Source organism: Panulirus ornatus, chromosome 33, assembly GCF_036320965.1.
Source record: "Panulirus ornatus isolate Po-2019 chromosome 33, ASM3632096v1, whole genome shotgun sequence".
Classification (NCBI taxonomy): domain Eukaryota; kingdom Metazoa; phylum Arthropoda; class Malacostraca; order Decapoda; family Palinuridae; genus Panulirus; species Panulirus ornatus.
In genome coordinates, this window is record NC_092256.1 from 25,370,250 (window position 1) to 25,395,218 (window position 24,969).

Sequence of the window (24,969 nt, forward strand, 5' to 3'; positions counted from 1 at the left end):
GCATGTACAGAGCATCAGATTGGGGAAGAGCAGTGTGGTTTCAGAAGTGGTAGAGGATGGGTGGATCAGGTGTTTGCTTTGAAGAATGTATGTGAGAAATACTTAGAAAAGCAAATGGATTTGTATGTAGCATTTATGGATCTGGAGAAGGCATATGATAGAGTTGATAGAGATGCTCTGTGGAAGGTATTAAGAATATATGGTGTGGAAGGCAAGTTGTTAGAAGCAGTGAAAAGTTTTTATTGAGGATGTAAGGCATGTCTGCGTGTAGGAAGAGAGGAAAGTGGTTGGTTCTCAGTGAATGTAGGTTTGCAGCAGGGGTGTGTGATGTCTCCATGGTTGTTTAATTTGTTTATGGATGGGGTTGTTAGGGAGGTGAATGCAAGAGTTTTGGAAAGAGGGGCACGTATGCTGTCTGTTGTGGATGAGAGAGCTTGGGAAGTGAGTCAGTTGTTGTTCGCTGATGATACAGCGCTGGTAGCTGATTCATGTGAGAAACTGCAGAAGCTGGTGACTGAGTTTGGTAAAGTGTGTGAAAGAAGAAAGTTGAGAGTAAATGTGAATAAGAGCAAGGTTATTAGGTACAGTAGGGTTGAGGGTCAAGTGAATTGGGAGGTAAGTTTGAATGGAGAAAAGCTGGAGGAAGTGAAGTCTTTTAGATATCTGGGAGTGGATTTGGCAGCGGATGGAACCATGGAAGCGGAAGTGAATCATAGGGTGGGGGAGGGGTCGACAATCCTGGGAGCGTTGAAGAATGTGTGGAAGTCGAGAACATTATCTCGGAAAGCAAAAATGGGTATGTTTGAAGGAATAGTGGTTCCAACAATGTTATATGGTTGCAAGGCGTGGGCTATGGATAGAGTTGTGCGGAGGAGGGTGGATGTGCTGGAAATGAGATGTTTGAGGACAATATGTGGTGTGAGGTGGTTTGATCGAGTAAGCAATAATAGGGTAAGAGAGATGCGTGGTAATAAAAAGAGTGTGGTTGAGAGAGCAGAAGAGGGTGTGTTGAAATGGTTTGGTCACATGGCATGGAGAGAATGAGTGAGGAAAGATTGACCAAGAGGATATATGTGTCAGAGGTGGAGGGAACGAGGAAAAGTGGGAGACCAAATTGGAGGTGGAAAGATGGAGTGAAAAAGATTTTGAGTGATCGGGGCCTGAACATGCAGGAGGGTGAAAGGCGTGCAAGGAATAGAGTGAACTGGAACGATGTGGTATACCGGGGTCGACGTGCTGTCAATGGATTGAACCAGGGCATGTGAAGAGTCTTGGGTAAACCATGGGAAGTTCTCTGGGGCCTGGATGTGGAAAGGGAGCTGTGGTTTCGGTGCACGATTACATGACAGCTAGAGACTGAGTGTGAACGAATGGGGCCTTTATTGTCTTTTCCTAGCGCTACCTCGCACACATGAGGGGGGGAGGGTGTTGTTATTCCATGTGTGGCGGGGTGGCGATGGAAATGAATAAAGGCAGACAGTATGAATTATGTACATGTGTATATATGTATATGTCTGTGTGTGTATATATATATATATATATATATATATATATATATATATATATATATATATATATATATATATATATGTATATATATATATATATATATATATATATATATATATATATATATATATATATATATATATATATATATATATATATATATATATATATATATATATATATTATCCCTAGGGATAGGGGATTAAGAATACTTCCCACGTATTTCCCTGCGTGTCGTAGAAGGCGACTAAAAGGGGAGGGAGCGGGGGGCTGGAAATCCTCCCCTCTCGTTTTTTTTTTTTTTTATTTTTCAAAAGAAGGAACAGAGGGGGCCAGGTGAGGATATTTCAAAAAAGGTCCAGTCCTCTGTTCTTAACGCTACCTCGCTAACGCGGGAAATGGCGAATAGTTTAAAAGAAAAGAAAGAAAAAGATATATATATATATATATATATATATATATATATATATATATATATATATATATATATATATATATATATATTGAGATGTATATGTATGTATATTTTGCGTGTGTGGACGTGTATCCTATATACATGTGTATGTGGGTGGGTTGGGCCATTCTTTCGTCTGTTTCCTTGCGCTACCTCGCTAACGTGGGAGACAGCGACAAACCAAAATAAATAAATAAATACACACACACACACACACATATATATATATATATATATATATATATATATATATATATATATATATATATATATGTAGTTTCTCAACACCCATCCTTCTCCACTGACACTCACCACCCATGCTCCTCATATCATAAACATTACAATCACACCTCTACCATGTACATTATAATCACATTTCTACCATGTACAATATAATCAGACTTCTACCATGTACTGTATAGTCACACTTCTACCATCTACAATATATTCACACTTCTACCATATACAATATAGTTACACTTCTACCTTGTTTTGTATAGTCACACTTCTACCTTGTACAGAATATTCACACTTCTACGATGTACTATAATCAAACTTCTACCATGTAAAGTATAATCAAACTTCTACCTTGCACAGAATATTCACACTTCTACGATTTATAATCACACTTCTACCATGTAAAGTATAATCAAACTTCTGCCTTGTACAGAATATACATACTTCTACGATTATAATCAAACTTCTACCATGTAAAGTATAATCAAACTTCTACCTTGTACAGAATATTCACACTTCTACGATTTATAATCACACTTCTACCATGTAAAGTATAATCAAACTTCTGCCTTGTACAGAATATACATACTTCTACGATTATAATCAAACTTCTACCATGTAAAGTATAATCAAACTTCTACCTTGCACAGAATATTCACACTTCTACGATTTATAATCACACTTCTACCATGTAAAGTATAATCAAACTTCTACCTTGTACAGAATATACATACTTCTACGATTATAATCACACTTCTACCATGTAAAGTATAATCAAACTTCTGCCTTGTACAGAATATACATACTTCTACGATTATAATCACACTTCTACCATGTAAAGTATAATCACACACTGAAGTCCTGGGAAGACAAGTGAGCGTGTGAAGACATCAGAGCAATATGCAGGAGGTATCACAGGTGCTTCTTGATAAAGTTGATGAGTCCGTTGGTTGATGAATCATGGGATGAAACCGGGTCCTTGTCCTGAAGCTCCGGTTCTATAGCTTTAGCCAACTGCTTACCAAGTTCCACTCTGGAAATAGGGTTGAATGGAAGACTTGAGTCATAGATGACCTGAATCTTATGCACCAAATATATAGCACATCTTTATAACTGCCTTAAAAAGACATGACAGAGACTAGTCATTTGAGAGCCACTCTAAACGTAAACATATCCAGCGACACTCCACAAGATGGATGCAAAAAGACTTCCTCAAAGACCAGCCTTCTTTTTTCGTTACATGTCTATCTTCCCATCCACATACCTATCTACCTGTCCATCCATATATCTCTGTCTCTCGATATATCTATCTATGTATCATTCTTTTTCGGAAGCTAAGTATTTACTTCTGGCATTCTCACTGAGCATTCACCTGTAGCATAATTCATCAAAGGGGTCCACCATTCTATCCAACCCCTCTTTTGACTTAATTTACAAGAAGACATCAAGTACAAAGATTTGTCTGTTGCACCATGAGTGGCAGTGTACAACTATCATTCCACCCCATTTCATTCTACTTGCTGGCCCATCAATAAAAACATTAAATAACCATGGTGACATCACACAACCTTCACACACTCCCACGTTTATTTGAAGCTCCTCGCTTATACCACCATTTCCTCTCACGTTGCCTCACTGTAATTCTGGGAGGGAGGTCTTTCACCATGTAGAAAATGAATTTCCCAATGAGCTTTCCTCTCCAGTGTATCATACGTACTTTTCTAACTCTGTAAATGCTTCTTATGCTTTCTTCCTGTTCTCTGTAACTTTTGCAGCCATTTGTCTTAATGCAAAGTTCTGAAAGAAGATCTACATACCCTATTCCTTTCCTAAATTCATTAGCTTCTCACCAAAAAAGGTTTCACTTATCCTTTTCTCTAATTTCATACACTACACTACCGCATACTTTGAAAACTATGCTAAATCACTCTTCTACAATTCTTAAGGCAAGTTTTATACCCTTTGCCTTTATATAGTGGAGTAATTATTGCCTTCAACAACTCGTAAGGCATATGACCACTTTTCCATGCCTGTACACATACTTCTAAATCAACTCTTTATCATCTTACTCACCACTCCACTATACTCCAGCTTTTCCATTTTGTAAAAGCACTATTGCTCCTGTCGCCTACTTTGCAACGTCTTCCCATTACCTTTCATCCTTCCAACTCTTACGAACATTGTCTCTACTCCTTCCTCGGACTTGTCTAAGTCATTCAAGCTCCCTGCAGGTACCCCTTTTCTAACATCAAGTTACTTCAACCCATTGTTTGAAAAAACATGAAGAGAACCAGCAGTCTGGTCATCCTCACATTTCAAACAAATATGTTCGAGAGAATGCGTGGCCAGAATCACAACAATAACTCCTTCCTAGCTTTTCTTCACTCTGTCTATTGCTCTTGCTCTAGTCTTCAATTCTGTTTTCATCTACACTATTCAGAGGTTAAATACTTCAGTTCTCAAATTGATAGAGTTAACAACAATTCACAATTAAATGGATGTTCCCAACAAGAAATACTTTTATAATCTATTTTATATTTCTCTCTGGGATTAGTTTTCTAAATATGCATAAAATAGGTCACGAAGAAAAATATTCTTACCCCCATTGGTCAAAGGAATTGATGTCCCATATGACACCCTGGGTAAAAATCTTGTGTTCATACATGACAATCAGCGCTCCCAAGGTAAATGGCGACACTTGTTCTACCAAAATAGAGTTCGTTGGACGGTTGCCTTCGAACACTTTATGAGGCAAGATTCGTTTTATGTTATCGGCTGGCATCTCTGCCTTCTCAAGTTCAGCCTTGGCCTCTTCTCGTGTCTTCCCCACCATGAGAGCTTCAGTCTGTGCAAGGAAATTGGCCAGCAGAAGCTGTTGAATAAACAGGAAACATTAATAATGACAAACTGACGTCATTAATAATTTTACACAGTATACTAATGAAATATGGGCATTTCTTATCTTGAGAGTGGAAGAAAATATATTTGTTGAAAATGTCACGGCTGATCATATAACAACAAACCTTGTGGTGAAGATTGTCTGCCATAGGATTATGAGACTTGATGGGGGCAATGAAGTCAGCTGGGATGAGCCTTGAACCCTGATGGATTAGCTGGTAGAATGCATGTTGACCGTTGGTGCCTGGCTCACCCCACACAACTGGTCCTGTGCTGTATTCCACTGGACGTCCGCTTCGTGTGACATACCTGCAAGTTGTTAGAAGCAGTGAAACGTTTTTTTCGGGGATGTAAGGCATGTGTACGTGTAGGAAGAGAGGAAAGTGATTGGTTCTCAGTGAATGTAGGTTTGCGGCAGGGGTGTGTGATGTCTCCATGGTTGTCTAATTTGTTTATGGATGGGGTTGTTAGGGAGGTGAATGCAAGAGTTTTGGAAAGAGGGGCAAGTATGCAGTCTGTTGTGGATGAGAGAGCTTGGGAAGTGAGTCAGTTGTTGTGCGCTGATGATACAGCGCTGGTGGCTGATTCATGTGAGAAACTGCAGAAGCTGGTGACTGAGTTTGGTAAAGTGTGTGAAAGAAGAAAGTTTAGGGTAAATGTGAATAAGAGCAAGGTTATTAGGTACAGTAGGGTTGAGGGTCAGGTCAATTGGGAGGTAAGTTTGAATGGAGAAAAACTGGAGGAAGTAAAGTGTTTTAGATATCTGGGAGTGGATCTGGCAGCGGATGGAACCATGGAAGCGGAAGTGAATCATAGGGTGGGGGAGGGGGCGAAAATCCTGGGAGCCTTAAAGAATGTGTGGAAGTCGAGAACATTATCTCGGAAAGCAAAAATGGGTATGTTTGAAGGAATAGTGGTTCCAACAATGTTGTATGGTTGCGAGGCGTGGGCTATGGATAGATTTGTGCGCAGGAGGATGGATGTGCTGGAAATGAGATGTTTGAGGACAATGTGTGGTGTGAGGTGGTTTGATCGAGTAAGTAACGTAAGGGTGAGAGAGATGTGTGGAAATAAAAAGAGCGTGGTTAAGAGAGCAGAAGAGGGTGTTTTGAAATGATTTGGGCACATGGAGAGAATGAGTGAGGAAAGATTGACCAAGAGGATATATGTGTCGTAGGTGGAGGGAACGAGGAGAAGTGGGAGACCAAATTGGAGGTGGAAAGATGGAGTGAAAAAGATTTTGTGTGATCGGGGCCTGAACATGCAGGAGGGTGAAAGGAGGGCAAGGAGTAGAGTGAATTGGATCGATGTGGTATACCGGGGTTGACGTGCTGTCAGTGGATTGAATCAGGGCATGTGAAGAGTCTGGGGTAAACCATGGAAATCTGTGCAGGTATGTATATTTGCGTGTGTGAACGTATGTATATACATGTGTATGGGGGTGGGTTGGGCCATTTCTTTCGTCTGTTTCCTTGCGCTACCTCGCAAACGCGGGAGACAGCGACAAAGCAAAAAAAAAAAAAGAAAAAAAAAAAATATATATATATATATATATATATATATATATATATATATATATATATATATATATATAAGAAGACAAGACAGCTTGGTCGGATCACAAGTGTTAATATTGTAATGTGAGTTTCTTAGGCAGCCTGATTTCACAGAGGGGATGTCTGAGCAACTCATAAATGCAACACTTACTTTCCATTTGACTCCATATCACCTTGCTGGAAGTACGCCGCAAACCGGTGAAGGTACTGGTCGTAGGGCAGGAGTGCATGCGTCTCGGCGCCATGCATGTTATGGTACCACACACCCAGGAGAGCCAAGATCACCGGGATCTGTCACGGTCATTAAAACATCATCCTACGTCAAGATGACCAATGAATGATTTATATATAGTTTGTATGACTTATAAAAGCTACAGACACCCATTTATCGTTTAGTCTTCAATGAAGGATTAATCATTTAGTACTAACTACAGTTGTGATGATCCCTGGCAGTCGTGCAGACTCAAGCGGGACTATCAGTAATACTTGATCACCAACAATAACCCTTACACTACATAAGTCTTAGTTCATCTGTCTTGACTCTGACCTGAATAATCCATGAACCTTCAACCCATTCTGTTTCTTATATCAATCAGTCTGAAAGCTTATAAGAAATTTATAATAATGCGGATAAGACTTCATTTCTCGGAATGTCTTAATCGCTATAAAGAATACAAGAAAATCGTAATTATTTTTGACATTCATAAAAATTATCAGATATGTTTTTCTTACGTTTTTCTCTAATGGTGCCGTTTTGAAATGGTTATCCATGTAGTGAGCGCCACACAAGAGCTTCTCGAAGTTGTCAAAGCCCAGGTTAAGGGAGATGGAGAGGCCTATAGCGGACCACAGGGAGTACCGTCCGCCCACCCACTCCCAGAAGCCGAACATGTTAGCCTCATCGATGCCAAATTCCTTCACTTTCGTGGCATTGGTTGACAGGGCTACAAAATGTTTAGCAACAGCAGAATCCTAAGTGAAAGAAAGCTGTCAGTTATAGTTATTCCTCCTCTAGATTAAAGAAATATGTTAGTCATCGTTATTCATCCTCTAAATCAAAGCTGTTAGTTACAGTTATTTATCCTCTGAATGAAAGAAAGCTGTTTGTCACAAAATAATCACCCTATGTACTCTATACAAATGAGATCTTCAAACCCAGCTCTGTTATTTGGTGGACAAAAGAAAAAAACCAAGTCGGAGTAAAACATACAGATAATGTACAGACTTATATTCCTGAAATACTCCTACCTAAGATCAAAATCATGACTCAATAATCTATATTGTGTGTGTCTTGTAGTTTTCAAACATTTGTTAAAACCATTCTTTCATCCAATTAGGTGCTATGTGCCCGTATTCTTGAGGGTTTAGTATACACACAGTTGTGATACACCCTTCGTGGTGTAGCGCTCACAGTTACTGATCATCATAGGTCACTACTGACGCACACGGGATCGGGCCCGCATGTAGCGCGGCAGATGATCTACATCCAACCCCGGTGTTTATCTTTCTTTCGGGATTGGTCGATGCATGGTTACCTGGCTTAAGATGGTGTATATATATATATATATATATATATATATATATATATATATATATATATATATATATATATATATATATATATATATATATATATATATATATATATATATACATATATATATATATATATATATATATATATATATATATATATATATATATATATATATATATATATATATATATATATATATTACTTTATATATATATATATATTACTTTCCTCTCTTCCTACACGTACACATGCCTTACATCCTCGATAAAAACTTTTCACTGCTTCTAACAACTTGCCTCCCACACCATATATTCTTAATACCTTCCACAGAGCATCTCTATCAACTCTATCATATGCCTTCTCCAGATCCATAAATGCTACATACAAATCCATTTGCTTTTCTAAGTATTTCTCACATACATTCTTCAGAGCAAACACCTGATCCACACATCCTCTTCCACTTCTGAAACCACACTGCTCTTCCCCAATCTGATGCTCTGTACATGCCTTCACCCTCTCAATCAATACCCTCCCATATAATTTACCAGGAATACTCAACAAACTTATACCTCTGTAATTTGAGCACTCACTCTTATCCCCTTTGCCTTTATACAATGGCACTATGCACGCATTCCGCCAATCCTCAGGCACCTCACCATGAGTCATACATACATTAAATAACCTTACCAACCAGTCAACAATACAGTCACCCCCTTTTTTAATAAATTCCACTGCAATACCATCCAAACCTGCTGCCTTGCCAGCTTTCATCTTCCGCAAAGCTTTTACTACCTCTTCTCTGTTTACCAAATCATTTTCCCTAACCCTCGCACTTTGCACACCACCTCGACCAAAACACCCTATATCTGCCACTCTATCATCAAACACATTCAACAAACCTTCAAAATACTCACTCCATCTCCTTCTCACATCACCACTACTTGTTATCACCTCCCCATTTGTGCCCTTCACTGAAGTTCCCATTTGCTCCCTTGTCTTACGCACTTTATTTACCTCCTTCCAGAACATCTTTTTATTCTCCCTAAAATTTAATGATGCTCTCTCACCCCAACTCTCATTTGCCCTTTTTTTCACCTCTTGCACCTTTCTCTTGACCTCCTGTCTCTTTCTTTTATACGTCTCCCACTCAATTTCATTTTTTCCCTGCAAAAATCGTCCAAATGCCTCTCTCTTCTCTTTCACTAATACTCTTACTTCTTCATCCCACCACTCACTGCCCTTTCTAATCGGCCCACCTCCCACTCTTCTCATGCCACAAGCATCTTTTGCGCAATCCATCACTGATTCCCTAAATACATCCCATTCCTCCCCCACTCCCCTTACTTCCATTGTTCTCACCTTTTTCCATTCTGTACTCAGTCTCTCCTGGTACTTCCTCACACAAGTCTCCTTCCCAAGCTCACTTACTCTCACCACCCTCTTCACCCCAACATTCACTCTTCTTTTCTGAAAACCCATACAAATCTTCACCTTAGCCTCCACAAGATAATGATCAGACATCCCTCCAGTTGCACCTCTCAGCACATTAACATCCAAAAGTCTCTCTTTCGCGCGCCTGTCAATTAACACGTAATCCAATAACGCTCTCTGGCCATCTCTCCTACTTTCATACGTATACTTATGTATATCTCGCTTTTTAAACCAGGTATTCCCAATCATCAGTCCTTTTATATATATATATATATATATATATATATATATGTATATATATATATATATATATCCCTGGGGATAGGGGAGAAAGAATACTTCCCACGTATTCCCTGCGTGTCGTAGAAGGCGACTAAAAGGGGAGGGAGCGGGGGGCTGGAAATCCTCCCCTCTTTTTTTTTTTTCAATTTCCAAAAGAAGGAACAGTGAAGGGGGCCAGGTGAGGATATTCCCTCAGAGGCCCAGTCCTCTGTTCTTAACACTACCTCGCTAACGCGGGAAATGGTGAATAGTATAAAAAAAAAAAAAAAAAAAAAAAAAAAAAAAAAATATATATATATATATAGTGAAGACGCGCGGAGAGTGCTCATCCTCCTCGAAGGCTCAGATTGGGGTGTCTAAATGTGTGTGGATGTAACCAAGATGAGAAAAAAAGGTGAGATAGGTAGTATGTTTGAGGAAAGGAAGCTGGATGTTTTGGCTCTGAGTGAAACGAAGCTCATTGTAAAGGGGAGGAGTGGTTTGGGAATGTCTTGGGAGTAAAGTCAGGGGTTAGTGAGAGGACAAGAGCAAGGGAAGGAGTAGCACTACTCCTGAAACAGGAGTTGTGGGAGTATGTGATAGAGTATAAGAAAGTAAATTCTAGATTGATATGGGTAAAACTGAAAGTTGATGGAGAGAGATGGGTGATTATTGGTCATATGCACCTGGGCATGAGAAGAAAGAGCATGAGAGGCAAGTGTTTTGGGAGCAGCTGAATGAGTGTGTTAGTGGTTTTGATGCACAAGACCGGGTTATAGTGATGGGTGATTTGAATGCAAAGGTGAGTAATGGGGCAGTTGAGGGAATAATTGGTATACATGGGGTGTTCAGTGTTGTAAATGGAAATGGTGAAGAGCCTGTAGATTTATGTGCTGAAAAAGGACTGGTGATTGGGAATACCTGGCTTAAAAAGCGAGATATACATAAGTATTCGTATGTAAGTAGGAGAGATGGCCAGAGAGCATTATTGGATTACGCGTTAATTGACAGGCGCGCGAAAGAGAGACTTTTGGATGTTAATGTGCTGAGAGGTGCAACTGGAGGCATGTCTGATCATTATCTTGTGGAGGCGAAGGTGATTTGTAGGGGTTTTCAGAAAAGAAGAGAGAATGTTGGGGTAAAGAGCGTGGTGAGAGTAAGTGAGCTTGGGAAGGAGACTTGTGTGAGGAAGTACCAGGAGAGACTGAGTACAGAATGGAAAAAGGTGAGAACAAAGGAGGTAAGGGGAGTGGGGGGAGGAATGGGATGTATTTAGGGAAGCTGTGATGGCTTGCGCAAAAATGCTTGTGGCATGAGAAGCGTGGGAGGTGGGTTGATTAGAAAGGGTAGTGAGTGGTGGGATGAAGAAGTAAGATTATCAGTGAAAGAGAAGAGAGAGGCATTTGGACGATTTTTGCGGGGAAAAAATGCAAATGAGTGGGAGGTACAAAGTTAAGAGACGGGGCAACACGAGTACAAAACTCTCCCCGTAACACAAACTAGTATCAACACAATCTTTTGCAAGGTATCAACTTTAGGAAGTTATGAGAAAAGTTGATACCAAATGTCTGCAACCAAATATCAGAACTGCATCAACCTTCATGGACGAGAATATCTCCAGCAAGCCAATACTAGAATATTCTCGTCTGGTCACACAACACCTATGGAAAAGAAACATAGGGGAGGTCAGAGGGCAACAAGTATGGTACAGAAAGCTGTTTTAGAGACAAATTTTAAAGGCCTTATATTCATACGCCTTCTGAGGGAACATATGGCAAGAGAGGGTGAAAATGGATATGTTTGGAAGATCTTGTAATCACAACCATGTTGTATGGATGCGAGACATTGGCTACATATGAGGGTGTGCGGAGGATGGTTGGAAATGAAATATCTGAGGACAATAGGTGGTGACAGTGGTTGTAAAAGAGAGCTGAAGAGGGTTCGGGGATGTGGAGGAAATAAGAGGGAGGTTGACAAAGGGGATATATGTGTCAGAAGTGTATAGCAGAGATGAGACCAAATTGCAGGTGAAAGGATGGAATGAAAAAAAGATTTTGAGTGTTTGGGCCTAAGAATGCAAGAGGGTGAAAGGTGTACGTGGGATAGAGTGAACTGGAAATATGTGGTTTACAGGGAGGGGGACACGCGCTAATAACGGACTCAACAAGGGTATTTTTTTTTTCATTAAATGTTTTCAATCCAGTCCCTTACATCTGTTTTCTTACCCATTCACGTTCCCTTGTGAGTGACAATTTTCAGCAGAGCCAACTCTTCAAGTAATTCCTTTTTTTGTTAGCTCACTTGCCTTCCAATATATATATATATATATATATATATATATATATATATATATTTTTTTTTTTTTTTTTTTTTTTTTTTTTTTTTTTTTTATACTTTGTCGCTGTCTCCCGCGTTTGCGAGGTAGCGCAAGGAAACAGACGAAAGAAATGGCCCAACCCCCCCCCCCCCATATACATGTACATACACACGTCCACACACGCAAATATACATACCTACACAGCTTTCCATGGTTTACCCCAGACGCTTCACATGCCTTGCTTCAATCCACTGACAGCACGTCAACCCCTGTATACCACATGACTCCAATTCACTCTATTTCTTGCCCTCCTTTCACCCTCCTGCATGTTCAGGCCCCGATCACACAAAATCTTTTTCACTCCATCTTTCCACCTCCAATTTGGTCTCCCTCTTCTCCTCGTTCCCTCCACCTCCGACACATATATCCTCTTGGTCAATCTCTCCTCACTCATTCTCTCCATGTGCCCAAACCATTTCAAAACACCCTCTTCTGCTCTCTCAACCACGCTCTTTTTATTTCCACACATCTCTCTTACCCTTACGTTACTTACTCGCTCAAACCACCTCACACCACACATTGTCCTCAAACATCTCATTTCCAGCACATCCATCCTCCTGCGCACATCTCTATCCATAGCCCACGCCTCGCAACCATACAGCATTGTTGGAACCACTATTCCCTCAAACATACCCATTTTTGCTTTCCGAGATAATGTTCTCGACTTCCACACATTTTTCAAGGCTCCCAAAATTTTCGCCCCCTCCCCCACCCTATGATCCACTTCCGCTTCCATGGTTCCATCCGCTGACAGATCCACTCCCAGATATCTAAAACACTTCACTTCCTCCAGTTTTTCTCCATTCAAACTCACCTCCCAATTGACTTGACCCTCACCCCCTACTTTACTAAATAACCTAGCTCTATTCACATTTACTCTAAACTTTCTTCTTCCACACACTTTACCACCTAGTCACCGCATCTGCAGTTTTCACATGAATCAGCCACCATATATATATATATATATATATAATATTATATATATATATATATAATATATATATTTCAAACTATTCGCCATTTCCCGCATTAGCAAGGTAGGGTTAAGAACAGAGGACTGGGCCTTTGAGGGAATATCCTCACCTGCTCCCTTCTCTGTTCCTTCTTTTGGAAAATTAAAAGCAGACGAGAGGGGAGGATTTCCAGCCACCCCGCTCCCTCCCCTTTTAGCGCCTTCTACGACACGCAGGGAATACGTGGGAAGTATTCTTTCTTCCCAATCCCCAGGGATAATAAATATATATATATACATACATATATATACATATATATATATATATATATATATATATTATATATATATATATATATATATATATATATATATATATACATATATATATGCCTTCTGCATCCCTACACTGTGCTACTTTCAGTTGCCTGCAAGCTAGGTACTCACTTTATCAAGCAATCCGAAGGGCAGGATGAACAGCTGGGATGATTATGAAACGACTGCCCCAACAAGGACTCCAGACGGCCCGTAAATGCGTCATGGTCAGCAACATTAATCTCTACACAACGAAGGTTCTCCATTCTTCTTAGCACAGTGTTACATTATACAGCATTTTGAGGATTAAGCAGACTTAAAGACACTTACATCTTTAGCAGTGCCGAGGAGCCAGTTTCTGGCCGAGGTAGCATTGGTGATAGTCTCTTGTGTTGTGAAGGTCTTAGAAGCAATGATGAAGAGTGTTGTCGCTGGATCTAGGGACTTGCATGGTGAAATAAAAAGAAATCAAATTCATGAACACAACAATATTTGATGCTTCTATGGTGCAGTATCCTATATTCTATAGACTTCTCAGTGATATAATGAAAAACAAATTATAACGTACTTTGAGGGTCTCCGCCAAGTGTGTCCCGTCGACGTTGGACACGTAGTGCACCTTGGGTCCGACAGCGTAAGGCTTGAGCGCCTCTGTTACCATCAGGGGACCCAGGTCAGAACCTCCAATACCAACGTTCACCACATCCGTAATAGACTCGCCAGTGTACCCCTTCCATTCACCAGATACCACCTGGAATATTATGGAAAATGGCAATCTTAGTTACAAGCTGAGTGCAGCTGTCGAAGAAGATATGTTCGCGCAGTCATGCGTTGGGGGAGGCTGAGACATAAATCCGGTCCAAAGAAGGCAGTCAGTTAACAAAAGTGAGGTGTAAGCGGTCTGCCGGATATAGTATGATACTAATAATGTGAGACCGAGTGTTATCAAAAAGATTAATAAGGTTCCTGGAGTGGTAGAAATTCTGTACCTGCACCTGTATCTTCATAGTTTTATGAGTAAAGCTAGATGTAATGAAAGGGGGGGGGGGGATAATTAAAGGGTTAAGTTGTTGTCTGTAGTAGAAGCAAACCACACTTTCTGACAACGATTCTATGTTGAAAATGATGTGTTGCGTTAATAACAGAATTATAAAGAAGTTGATAGGTCCAGCCAGAGTACTGAGAAAAAATGTATCGCAGATTCGTGGAGCGGAGCAGTGATTCATATGTTGGAATCAGCAGTGCAAGAAGGTTTTATGGAGAGCTGACCATGTGTACAGGTATTTGCTTTACATATAAAGAAAAAAATGCTAGAAAAAGGTGAAAATCCTCAAGAAATGTTCATAGATTTATGGAAAACACATGCTCAAGTGGTTAAGGACGTATTCTAGAATACCCAAGATATGTACAGTAGCATGCAGTTTAATACAGCCAGTCGAAGGAAAATCACTGACTGATAGCACGGTAAAGGTGGGGGAAAAGAGGAGGAAGCCAAACATTTTGTACAGGAAGTGAATGCAATATCAGAATGCTGCTGTAGCATGACAATACACTTTACTAAGTTTACTGGAATACTGGCACATGAATTGCAGGTTATACTAGTCAGGATGGCTGACGGATGTGCACGTAATTGAAGCCATATTTTGCCTTGTCGGTAAAATCCTTCATGTGTTCGAGAACAGCCTTGACTGCAGGTACAACATCCTCCCCGTCCACCATGATGGGAGTCTGGGACTGGTGCCGCAGGGCAACATGCAGCACGGCTCTGTCCTCCGTGAAGTTGATCTTTTCTCCTGAAAACATAGCATCTCGCGACCCCTCAACGTTGCGAGCTCTCGCCTGTGGAAAATATGTTATCACAGTTGAGAAAAATCAAAACAAAATAGATGACAACAAGGCATGAATCTGAAAATGAATTAGGTCTTAACAGGCACGATAACTGACCGCCTATCACGAAGTCGCAATGATTTTATATAAATCCAAATCAGGGAAGACCAAGAAGATGATATCTAAATAAACATATTTCTCTGAAAAATCGTCCACTTCATTAATTAAAGCATGGAACAGTGTTATCTTGCTTGGTCTCTCCCTTGAAATGTGGGTACTTGAACAGTAAAGTTATTCAGTTACAAAGAAATCCACTGATTCTGTTGATGTGAAATGGTGTAGCTATGTATATTCCAGGCAGAATGGTTTAAAAGTGAAACTATTGTAAAGGAGGTTTGCGCCTAAGACACCGTTTTGATATTTCTTGCTTAATTCCATGATCTATCCTTTGGTTGTTCTATCCCTACATCTGAAAAACTCTATCCAACAACCGAGGGGGTACCTTAGCCCAACCCAGGGGTCACTTTTTTTTTTGTTCAGCCGAGACGGCACGGGAAACTGTGGCCCGAATCAAGGCCATCTCATTAACAATATATGAAAATATCAGCCTGAGTCAGGTAACCATTCTATTGACCAACCCCTTGGGGCAGATGAACAGCTGGGTTGACTGTGAACAGACTGCCACAACTAGGATTCGAAACTACGCGCTCGACCCTGGGCGGCCCTTGAATGCGTCACGCTCAGGAACCACGAAGGTTAATCATTTAGTGTTTTCTATCCTCAAACAAAGTTATTCCGCCCTTCAATTTCAACCTACCTTAACTTAACTTACAAGGGGCGCATGGAAAAGAAACTAGTAGGCCACATAATGTTTGAGGCAACGGTTCCGACTCGTTAGTAAAATACCACTTAGTAAACATCAACATTAACAAAATATTCACCAGTACAATGCGCAATCGGGATCTAATCACATCAATGTTTTAGTTTATACTGGGATAGGTTACTGAATACTATCCTTTTGCAAATGTGCAGCTCGTCCTATATACCAAGTAGTGTCCACATTAGAAAGGCAAGAGATTACTGAAAATCGTGGTCTATGAACTTCTGTGATCTATAAAACTGTGAACACTGGCACTTACCAAATTGAAGAGTAGCTTGAGAATTTCATCGTTTATGCGATTTTTACTGTAGTCCAGGAGAATGCTTCCGTCTGTAGGAGTCTGTAGTATTACACTGGAAGGAATCACACCACAGTTAGGGTTATATCAACACGATTCCCTAAACTTAAGTACAGAGCATATGATGTTTATAATATCTTCATCATGTGAATTCCGATAATTCACATTTATTAATGTTGCAAATGATCAGTCAAATAACTAAAATAACTACTATGATTACTAAATACAAAATAAACCGACAACAGCAGATGACACGTTACACCCTCAATAGGATAATATTGAAAAGAATATTCGTAAGCTAGGTCAACACAATCATAGTGTGTTAACAGGTAAAACTTATTAAATTCAATAACCAAAGTTTGTATAACTAATAAGCCTTTATACAATGCACAAACAACGCTTAAAAATCTAATTCACACAGTTAAAAGTCAGACAACCAATGGAGTCAACTAAATGACAAATAATCTTAAAACAAGTATCAATTCGACAATCACAAAAAGAATTAATGGTTCAAGCATATATAAACACGTGTCAAGACGATACAAGCACACTACGTTAATGAAGGACCCACAGCGTATCAATTTAAATCTTACCTGTATTTGGTGAACCTAACTGGATCGTCTTTGAATAACTCCAGAATATTTAATTTGCTGCAGTTTTTGTTGTAATAACTTTGGAGACGTTTGAAAGCTGTCTCCTCCGTGAGAAACGTCTTGCTCTCCATTGCTGTTACTTTTCGATCATTCTGACACAAAATGGAAGTTGCGTTTCCCATCTGTTGTTTCTTCTGTTTGAAGGGGAATGTATTGTAAATCATATATATATATATATATATATATATATATATATATATATATATATATATATATATATATATATATATATATATATATATTTTTTTTTTTTCTTTTAAACTATTCGCCATTTCCCGCGTTAGCGAGGTAGCGTTAAGAACAGAGGACTGGGCCTTTTTTGGAATATCCTCACCTGGCCCCACTCTGTTCCTTCTTTTGGAAAATTAAAAAAAAAAACGAGAGGGGAGGAATTCCAGCCCCCCGCTCCCTCGACTTTTAGTCGCCTTCTACGACACGCAGGGAATACGTGGGAAGTATTCCTAATCCCCTATCCCCAGGGATAGTGTATATATATATATATATATATATATATATATATATATATATATATATATATATATATATATATATATATATATATATATCACAAAAGAACACATAATTCAGGAATAAGCTACCAGTCACACAAAATGAAACATGATCTTTCGTGAGTATTCACATCTTAAGTGGTATCTTTAGATATGAATACTCAGAAAAGCGCTCGGATCTACTTGTTTTCCTTTTCATGTGGCTAATGGCATAACCCTTTAAAAAAAATCTAGGGGATCCTGCAGCTTCTAGATTGGTTTATTGATAATCATAAACACATTAAAGCCATGGGAATGTATCAGTCGGCCGTGGACGGTGAACGACCCTGAATGGGGGAGTCAGCCCACTACTCTCTACACTCACTATAATTTCAACATCTTTTACATTATTATTATTATTATCATTATTATTATTATTATTATTATTATCATTATTATTATTATTATCATTATTATCATCATCATCATCGTCATTATCACCTGAGGTTTGTCACCTAATAATTCTACCTCCAGAGAACGGTTAACACTACGCTTAAAAATAATCTAACACATAAGTGGTTAACGTAATATTACAGAAACTTCGTTGTTCTGGTTAGGTTATTGTTTTGAAGCTAAAAAATGTACGAGTTAGATTATTTCATGATTTTGTGAAATACTGACCACCGCATACATGAAGTCAGTAACATATGGCTTTAGAATTTGGATTGGTTAAATACGACCTGCAGGCTTTAATTCAAATGACAATACGCATCGACTTGTATGCTTAGTTAAGAATCTATTCCTCATCACTTTTGACCTTTTGCTTCAATATCAGTACCTACAGCTTTCTTCATTTCATATACGGCCTGAAGTAACATTCAATATCTACCAAATTATTAAAATAATCATGAAACTACCTAAATGTAATGCAATGTTATTAAAGACCACTTTATAAACAAGTAGTAAAATAATCAGAACCACCATTAAACGATTTTTTTTTTTTATAAATGACAGAATCCAGTTAATATTTAATCTGAATACAGCTGTATCCACATATATCTCACCATGAATAACTGCTCTGGTTGATTTTTCTATAATGTAGTTTCTCCAAACAATCGCCTTGAATAATAAATCTCGTTGACCATTTGTCCTTTTCCCAGCTGCCTGCACTTGTACCAGTAAGGCCAAGAGTCATGGGAGGAGCTAATTCCACTTTCTCCACCTCTGATGCAATACAGTACGTCTTAGTTTTTCATCTACATTTTATACTAATCAGTCATATTTCTTTCTGTTCAACAGCAAAGTAGTTCATATTAATGTTAAAGACTTCATGTGTCTTGGTAAACTTTGGTTACGGTAGCTAGAGAAGGTGAAAAGGCGATTACTGATCACATTCTTAGGCATATTCCATCAGAAACATATTCAAGAGCCATAATGTGACCGATCATGGCAGCTACATACATAAGTCTGACCAGATGTTGTGTAGTAGACCACGGGGGTTGAGTCATGATATCACTCAAATACTTCTCAAGAGAATATCTTTCCTTGTTTGGTAGATTATATGCCTAACACTTACGACGGGTAAGATACAGTACGTAGTAAATGATGACCGAACAAACAACTGACTTTAATGCCATGATCAATCTAGCATAAAAATTTCACATTTAGGTTGTAAATGTCTATGATGTGGTGTTCAATGACTGTGGCTATTTAGAAATCTCACATGTATTTTTGAGTATTTCCAATTCTGCACATTTCGCATGGCATGTCGATTTTTTCCCCGATACTCATTTATAGTCACTTCTGACCAGACAGTTAGCAGAAGACATTTAAAATTCACCTATACTTGATATGCTGTCCTATTATGTTAAAAATAGAACTAACATCACAGCTACTTTGATACTACTATGACAAAGACGCAAGCATTCAGCAAAGTAAAGCCTCGACTAATGTTCATACGGTTCATCTTCAAAAGACACCTAGCATAGTTTTGATAAAGGGAAAATAACGTTACAAAAAAAGGCAGTCAGCAAAAACCGTGGGAGTCTAACGTTGAGAGCTGATACTTTTGCTTCGTCATCATTACACCGACCACCTTGGCTAGCCCCACCTCCCCGCCCCTTCAAACACACACACACACACACCACTCCATCATGAACCCACCAGGCACTCCACAAGCGGTTACTGGCCAGTGAGCGTGACTCTTCTTACAGTTTACACTATGTGAGTGCACACAGGCTTCCGTCACTATGCTAACCACACCACCCACCTTTCAGGAATTAAGCCCTGAAAGGTAAGTAGTGTACCTGGCAGGCTTGTAAAGTATATGGTGTAAGTAGGGGAAGAGCAACCAGTGGTAAATGTGACCATGAGCAATTATACGGCATCAGGTCGTTACAGTTTCCACATTTGCTGTCTGGATTTCAATAAGGAAAACGCAAAAGACACAAAATTGGAGATGAAATGAAAATGAAATATTTTGCAGGGAGAGTTGCCAGCAATAAGCACGCTCTTCCCCTGTTCGTCTCATAAATATCAAGGAAAGAGCACGTACTGAACCACCTAGCTCCCGCGCTGCCTGTCTGAAATTTATGATAACTTCCATATACTACGTAATCACTAATGATTTAGATAGAGGTCTTGTTTTACACGACTGTTAGAATATCTTGAGGAAGTAGAAACTGCTACTGAGTGAACGAACAGTGTATATCATGTATTTTGACTGCAATGTGCCGGTCGCACAACAGAAAGTACTTATCAAAATAGTGGAAGGGAATAACGGGTCTGGAAAAGAGGAGAGTATTCAGACTCAAGGGAGTGCTCATGGACCAAAACATTCTGATGTTTGTGAATAACCTCGATAGCATCCGTCCCTGTGGCATACTTTTTGCAGACTATGGTAAGACATACGTGAATAAAGACATAGGTCAGATAGGTAAATAAAGACACAAAAAAAACAAAAAGGCAAAGAAGCGGCAAATGATTTGTTAAACTTCAACGACAACAGTCATAAAGTCAAGCATAGCTGGAGGACAAATGAACTATATGAATCAAGACTGGTCGAATCAAGGTTGGTGAAAACTGAGAAAGAAAAAGATTCAGGTTTTGATGTTACAAATTACCCCCATCCTAAAGCCATTCATTCTGCTAAAGCCACTCCAAAAACGATGTCAATTTGGAAGAATAAAAGAGAAGATTCAACTTATATACAGTGTATGGATAAGGATATTTTAATACAGTTTCAAGACTATGCTACTTCCCATAGCATAAAAATGATGTACACTTTTGAAGTGCGTTCTTTGACGATACTACTGCCAATGAGACTGTGAACGAATGTGGCCTTTGTTGTCTCTTCCTAGGGCTACCTTGCGCGCGCGCCGTAGGAGTGGGTGCAATTTCAAGTGTGACGGGGTGACGACGAAATGGATGAAGACAGCAAGTATGAATGTGTACATGTGTATATATGTTTATGTCTGTGTATGTATAAGTATGTATACGTTGAGATGTACAGGTATGTATATGTGCGTGTGTGGGCGTTTATGTACATACATGTGTACGTGGGTGGGTTAGGCCATTCTTTCGTCTGTTCCCTTGCGCTACCTCGCTAACGCAGGAGACAGCGACAAAGTATAATAGTAGATGAATATATATATATATATATATATATATATATATATATATATATATATATATATATATATACTCGGTTCTATACACTAGACTTCTCCAACGCAAACAACCCCATAACCCCCTACCAACCTAACCTAACCTTTAACCAGTTCCCAGGCTGAGTCTGTCCGGTGATATATGGAGTTCCACCCTCTTAAACTCTAAGCAAGGCGATATAAACCCATTACCGGATGGAGTGTACTATGTGAATTGCATTTGAAGTGGACAAGTGTCTGTATCACGCGTTTTCGCAGCTTCCTAACCGAGCGTGGCCAACAACGCATGCAACGTATGGTTTTTTCTTTCACAGGTAACAATACCTTCGGATACACGATACTATTCACACAACGTTCGGATTAATTGCCCCTTAAAAGTACCGCCTCTGATCACTATGCAGTCTATTGGAAAATGCTGTATCAGTGAAAAACTTACTCTGCTGAAATTTTAGGAACAGTAGCAGCTTTCTGATTCTTATTTGGGAAAGCTAATGCAAACTTACGCAACGCAACACATCGGTCACAACGTTATCATCCCTCCGTGCCCATCAGCAACCACGGCTTAGCACGTCTTCTGTCCCGTTGCGTAGCTTGCACTCTCTTCTCTTTACCCCTAGCACAACACTTGCACTTATTTCTCCAATAAATAATATATTCTTACATATCACTCCCATTCTGGCTATTCACCATTATTTTGGAATTAATAATTTGCCCCAATCTTCTACCCTTGACCAAATTCTGGATATCTGGATGTACTGGCCGACTGTACTCTCCCAGCTAATATCGCAGTGATCTACAGTTCTACATTTGTTTGCTCAAACCCTTATCCCGTGACACAAATACATACCTGCTTGTTTTACGGGAGTAAATCCTAGGGCGATGGATCATGATTGTTTATTCCCGGTTGTTGAGCACTGCCACAGTGCCAATCCTCAGCACGTTATGGCGGGCTTACAGCTGACCCTCCAGATTCAAATATTATTAGATTCTCCTTTATTGCACACACAGGGTGATTCGTTAAGGTCTTTCATGAATGCTAGGGTGAATTCTTGAGGATGATATATCATTAAGAGTAATGCTCTATAATGTTCCATAAATGTGGGTCTTTGCAATGGCTGCAAATAAAGCAAACAAGAAATCGAAGCCAAAGTGTGAGGTCTTACGGCATGCTGAGGCATGCAATCAAGTACGTGGAAGACAATTTGAGAATTTGGTGTAATTCATTGCTATATGGGAAAAACATTACTGTGATATGAACTCCACGCCTGTTTCACTTTCCAACAGATGTTTGCATAGCCAATATGTGAAAACGACGATGTTAACGGAGTTTACTCGTAGAGTAACAATGTCTTAACCTCAAGAACTCATCCTGATATTTATGAAAGACGTTGAGTATAAATGGATGGTGAGGTGTTACCAGACTACGCCTACATAGGGTTACACTGGTAGAAAAAAAAAAAAATTAACCTTCGGCAGGATTGTCTTATCGTCAGCGGAGGAAAATTAATGTAATCTCGTTGAACATTTCACTTGACAAAGAACCATCATTTTCTCGATACTGAATGTAGAGCAGCTTTGATGCTGCAGGAGCCCAGCATAAGGGGTCAAACACAATCATTACTATGGTATGGTGTTCAAGATTAAATGAAATTTTGGGTATTGCTTACAGGACGTGGACAAGTTATTTAGCTTATGTTTGATACTGTAAGTTTCCTTTTTATTATTGTCTTCACAAACTAAAAATGGTTTCATAATGTATAGAAGCCATCTTCCATTACATACATATGTATAAACTGAATAGCATCTTGCTGATTTTAGAAGATTTAGATTGCTGATATTGTTGATATCTCAAGCTAGTACATTCCTAGAACTGTACACTGTGGGGCAGTCTTGGTGGCTGAATGTACCTTGACACACTCAAGTTGTGAGATTAACATGCTAATGCTTTTTCTACCTATGTTGAGAAGTATTTTATTTTTTGTTTACTAGTATGCTGCAATTGAACAGTAATACATAAAGAATTAAGTATCATAATTTTGCTTTTTTTTTTTTTATCTTACCCTTTACTTGTAGTCTTACTTGGTGTCGTCTTCAAGCACTTTTTTTTTTTTCTAATAAATCCATTCATGAAATGTCTTCTGTATTGTTATCATGGTTTATTGTTATCTCAGTTTCAGAAATCATATTCTGAGTGATAAATGAACTTTTTTGTTTATACAGATTTGGTTTTGACAGAAGAAACATGATTTCGGATTCAGAATGTTGCCTAAATTGTATAATCAGAGGTTCTACAGGATCAGTACACAAGGACTTGTTCTCATTTGTTATCACTTTTCGCATATGAGTCCTCATCTTATTTTCAAAAATCATGGTGATTTCCATACATATCTATTAACACAGTAAAAAAAATATCTGTTCAACTTTGTTTTGCTCAAAAAGTATCACCCATTCACATGCACAAGAATTCTCTTTACAAATTACCTCAAAATAATGTAAGATCCAGCCAAAATGGGACAGTTTCTGTCCAAAGAGAGAAGTACCACTGTGTGTATGCACCTAAGCAGAATCTCACCCACACTAACTTGAGTCACGGAGCTTACACAACTGGACCAGATACTGTAAAGGAGACCTTGGTTGAGTGGACAGCTAAGTTGGAGGCAGCAGAAGTGCCTGGAGCAAATGTTGCATTTGAGTACATCATTTCCCACATCCTTGATGTACCAAAAGTGAGTTGTGAGCTTTCTCTTTCTGTTTACTACTCTTTCCGTTTACTTTTTCTGTTTTGTTTTGTTAATGTAATCATGAAACAGATTAAGAGATTGCCTTCATCTATATATATTAAAAGTGTCATATGGTTTTATCATGTAAATGATAAAATTCTGTAGGTGAATTCATGAATATATCAGAAGAGGCATAACACAGTAATGGAACAGCATATTGTGTATTATGTGGGAGGTGAAAGTGGTTTTTACTGTGGTGCTCCAGTAACAGGCCAAGGTTGTCTGTGGTCATACTCAGTGGTCCACACTGAGGGAGATCCACTGTCTACCATTTCACATGTATACTAAGTGTAACTGTCCATTGTGGGCTAGGCCTTTGCTAAATATGTTTTTCAAGTGAATGGTAATTACCATAAATAAAGGCAGTAAGGGTAGGTTGTAAACAACATATGGTTGAACCAACCTGCTTTGAATTTAGAAAATTGAAATTGTTTTACTCTTGATGTTTAAGACTGAATTGTTAAATTTCTGATGGTGGAGGTATGAACTGTGTCTGTCTCACTTTTCAAGTGAAGTTTGTGGGTACAGTGAAAAACTAGAAAGTGCTTATATTGGTGTGAAAGTAAATGTTCTTTTTATCACCCTGAACTTGATAGATGAGGATGTATAAATGACAAAAACCTAATATATTAGAGACAGTAGACTTCTCTTGCTGATTCATAATTATGACTCATAAATTTTACTGTTATTAAATTCTGACTTGCCAAGCAAAAGATCTCCGATCAATGAATGACACTAGATACTTATCCTGATTACATACATTTGTTTGATTTTGAATGAGCTAAGTGAACTTATCAAAGTTTAAATTTAACAGCAATCTCATGTAATAAGTAGTAGTTTTAACTTAACTT

At 38.9% G+C, this 24,969-nt stretch overlaps 1 protein-coding gene across 1 annotated transcript; it reads right to left on the reverse strand.

Moving 5' to 3' along the window:
• Positions 1-1,574: 1,574 nt before the first annotated feature.
• Positions 1,575-23,930, reverse strand: LOC139759662 (glucose-6-phosphate isomerase-like). Its single transcript, XM_071682067.1, has 11 exons — positions 23,820-23,930; positions 17,126-17,319; positions 16,494-16,587; positions 15,175-15,366; positions 14,096-14,278; positions 13,858-13,971; positions 7,387-7,626; positions 6,806-6,945; positions 5,224-5,407; positions 4,801-5,072; positions 1,575-3,233 (listed from the first exon to the last, which is right to left on the reverse strand). Exons 2-11 carry the CDS (start codon positions 17,305-17,307, stop codon positions 3,113-3,115), a joined length of 1,722 nt encoding a protein of 573 aa, XP_071538168.1. The 5' UTR covers positions 17,308-17,319; positions 23,820-23,930; the 3' UTR covers positions 1,575-3,112.
• Positions 23,931-24,969: the final 1,039 nt, after the last annotated feature.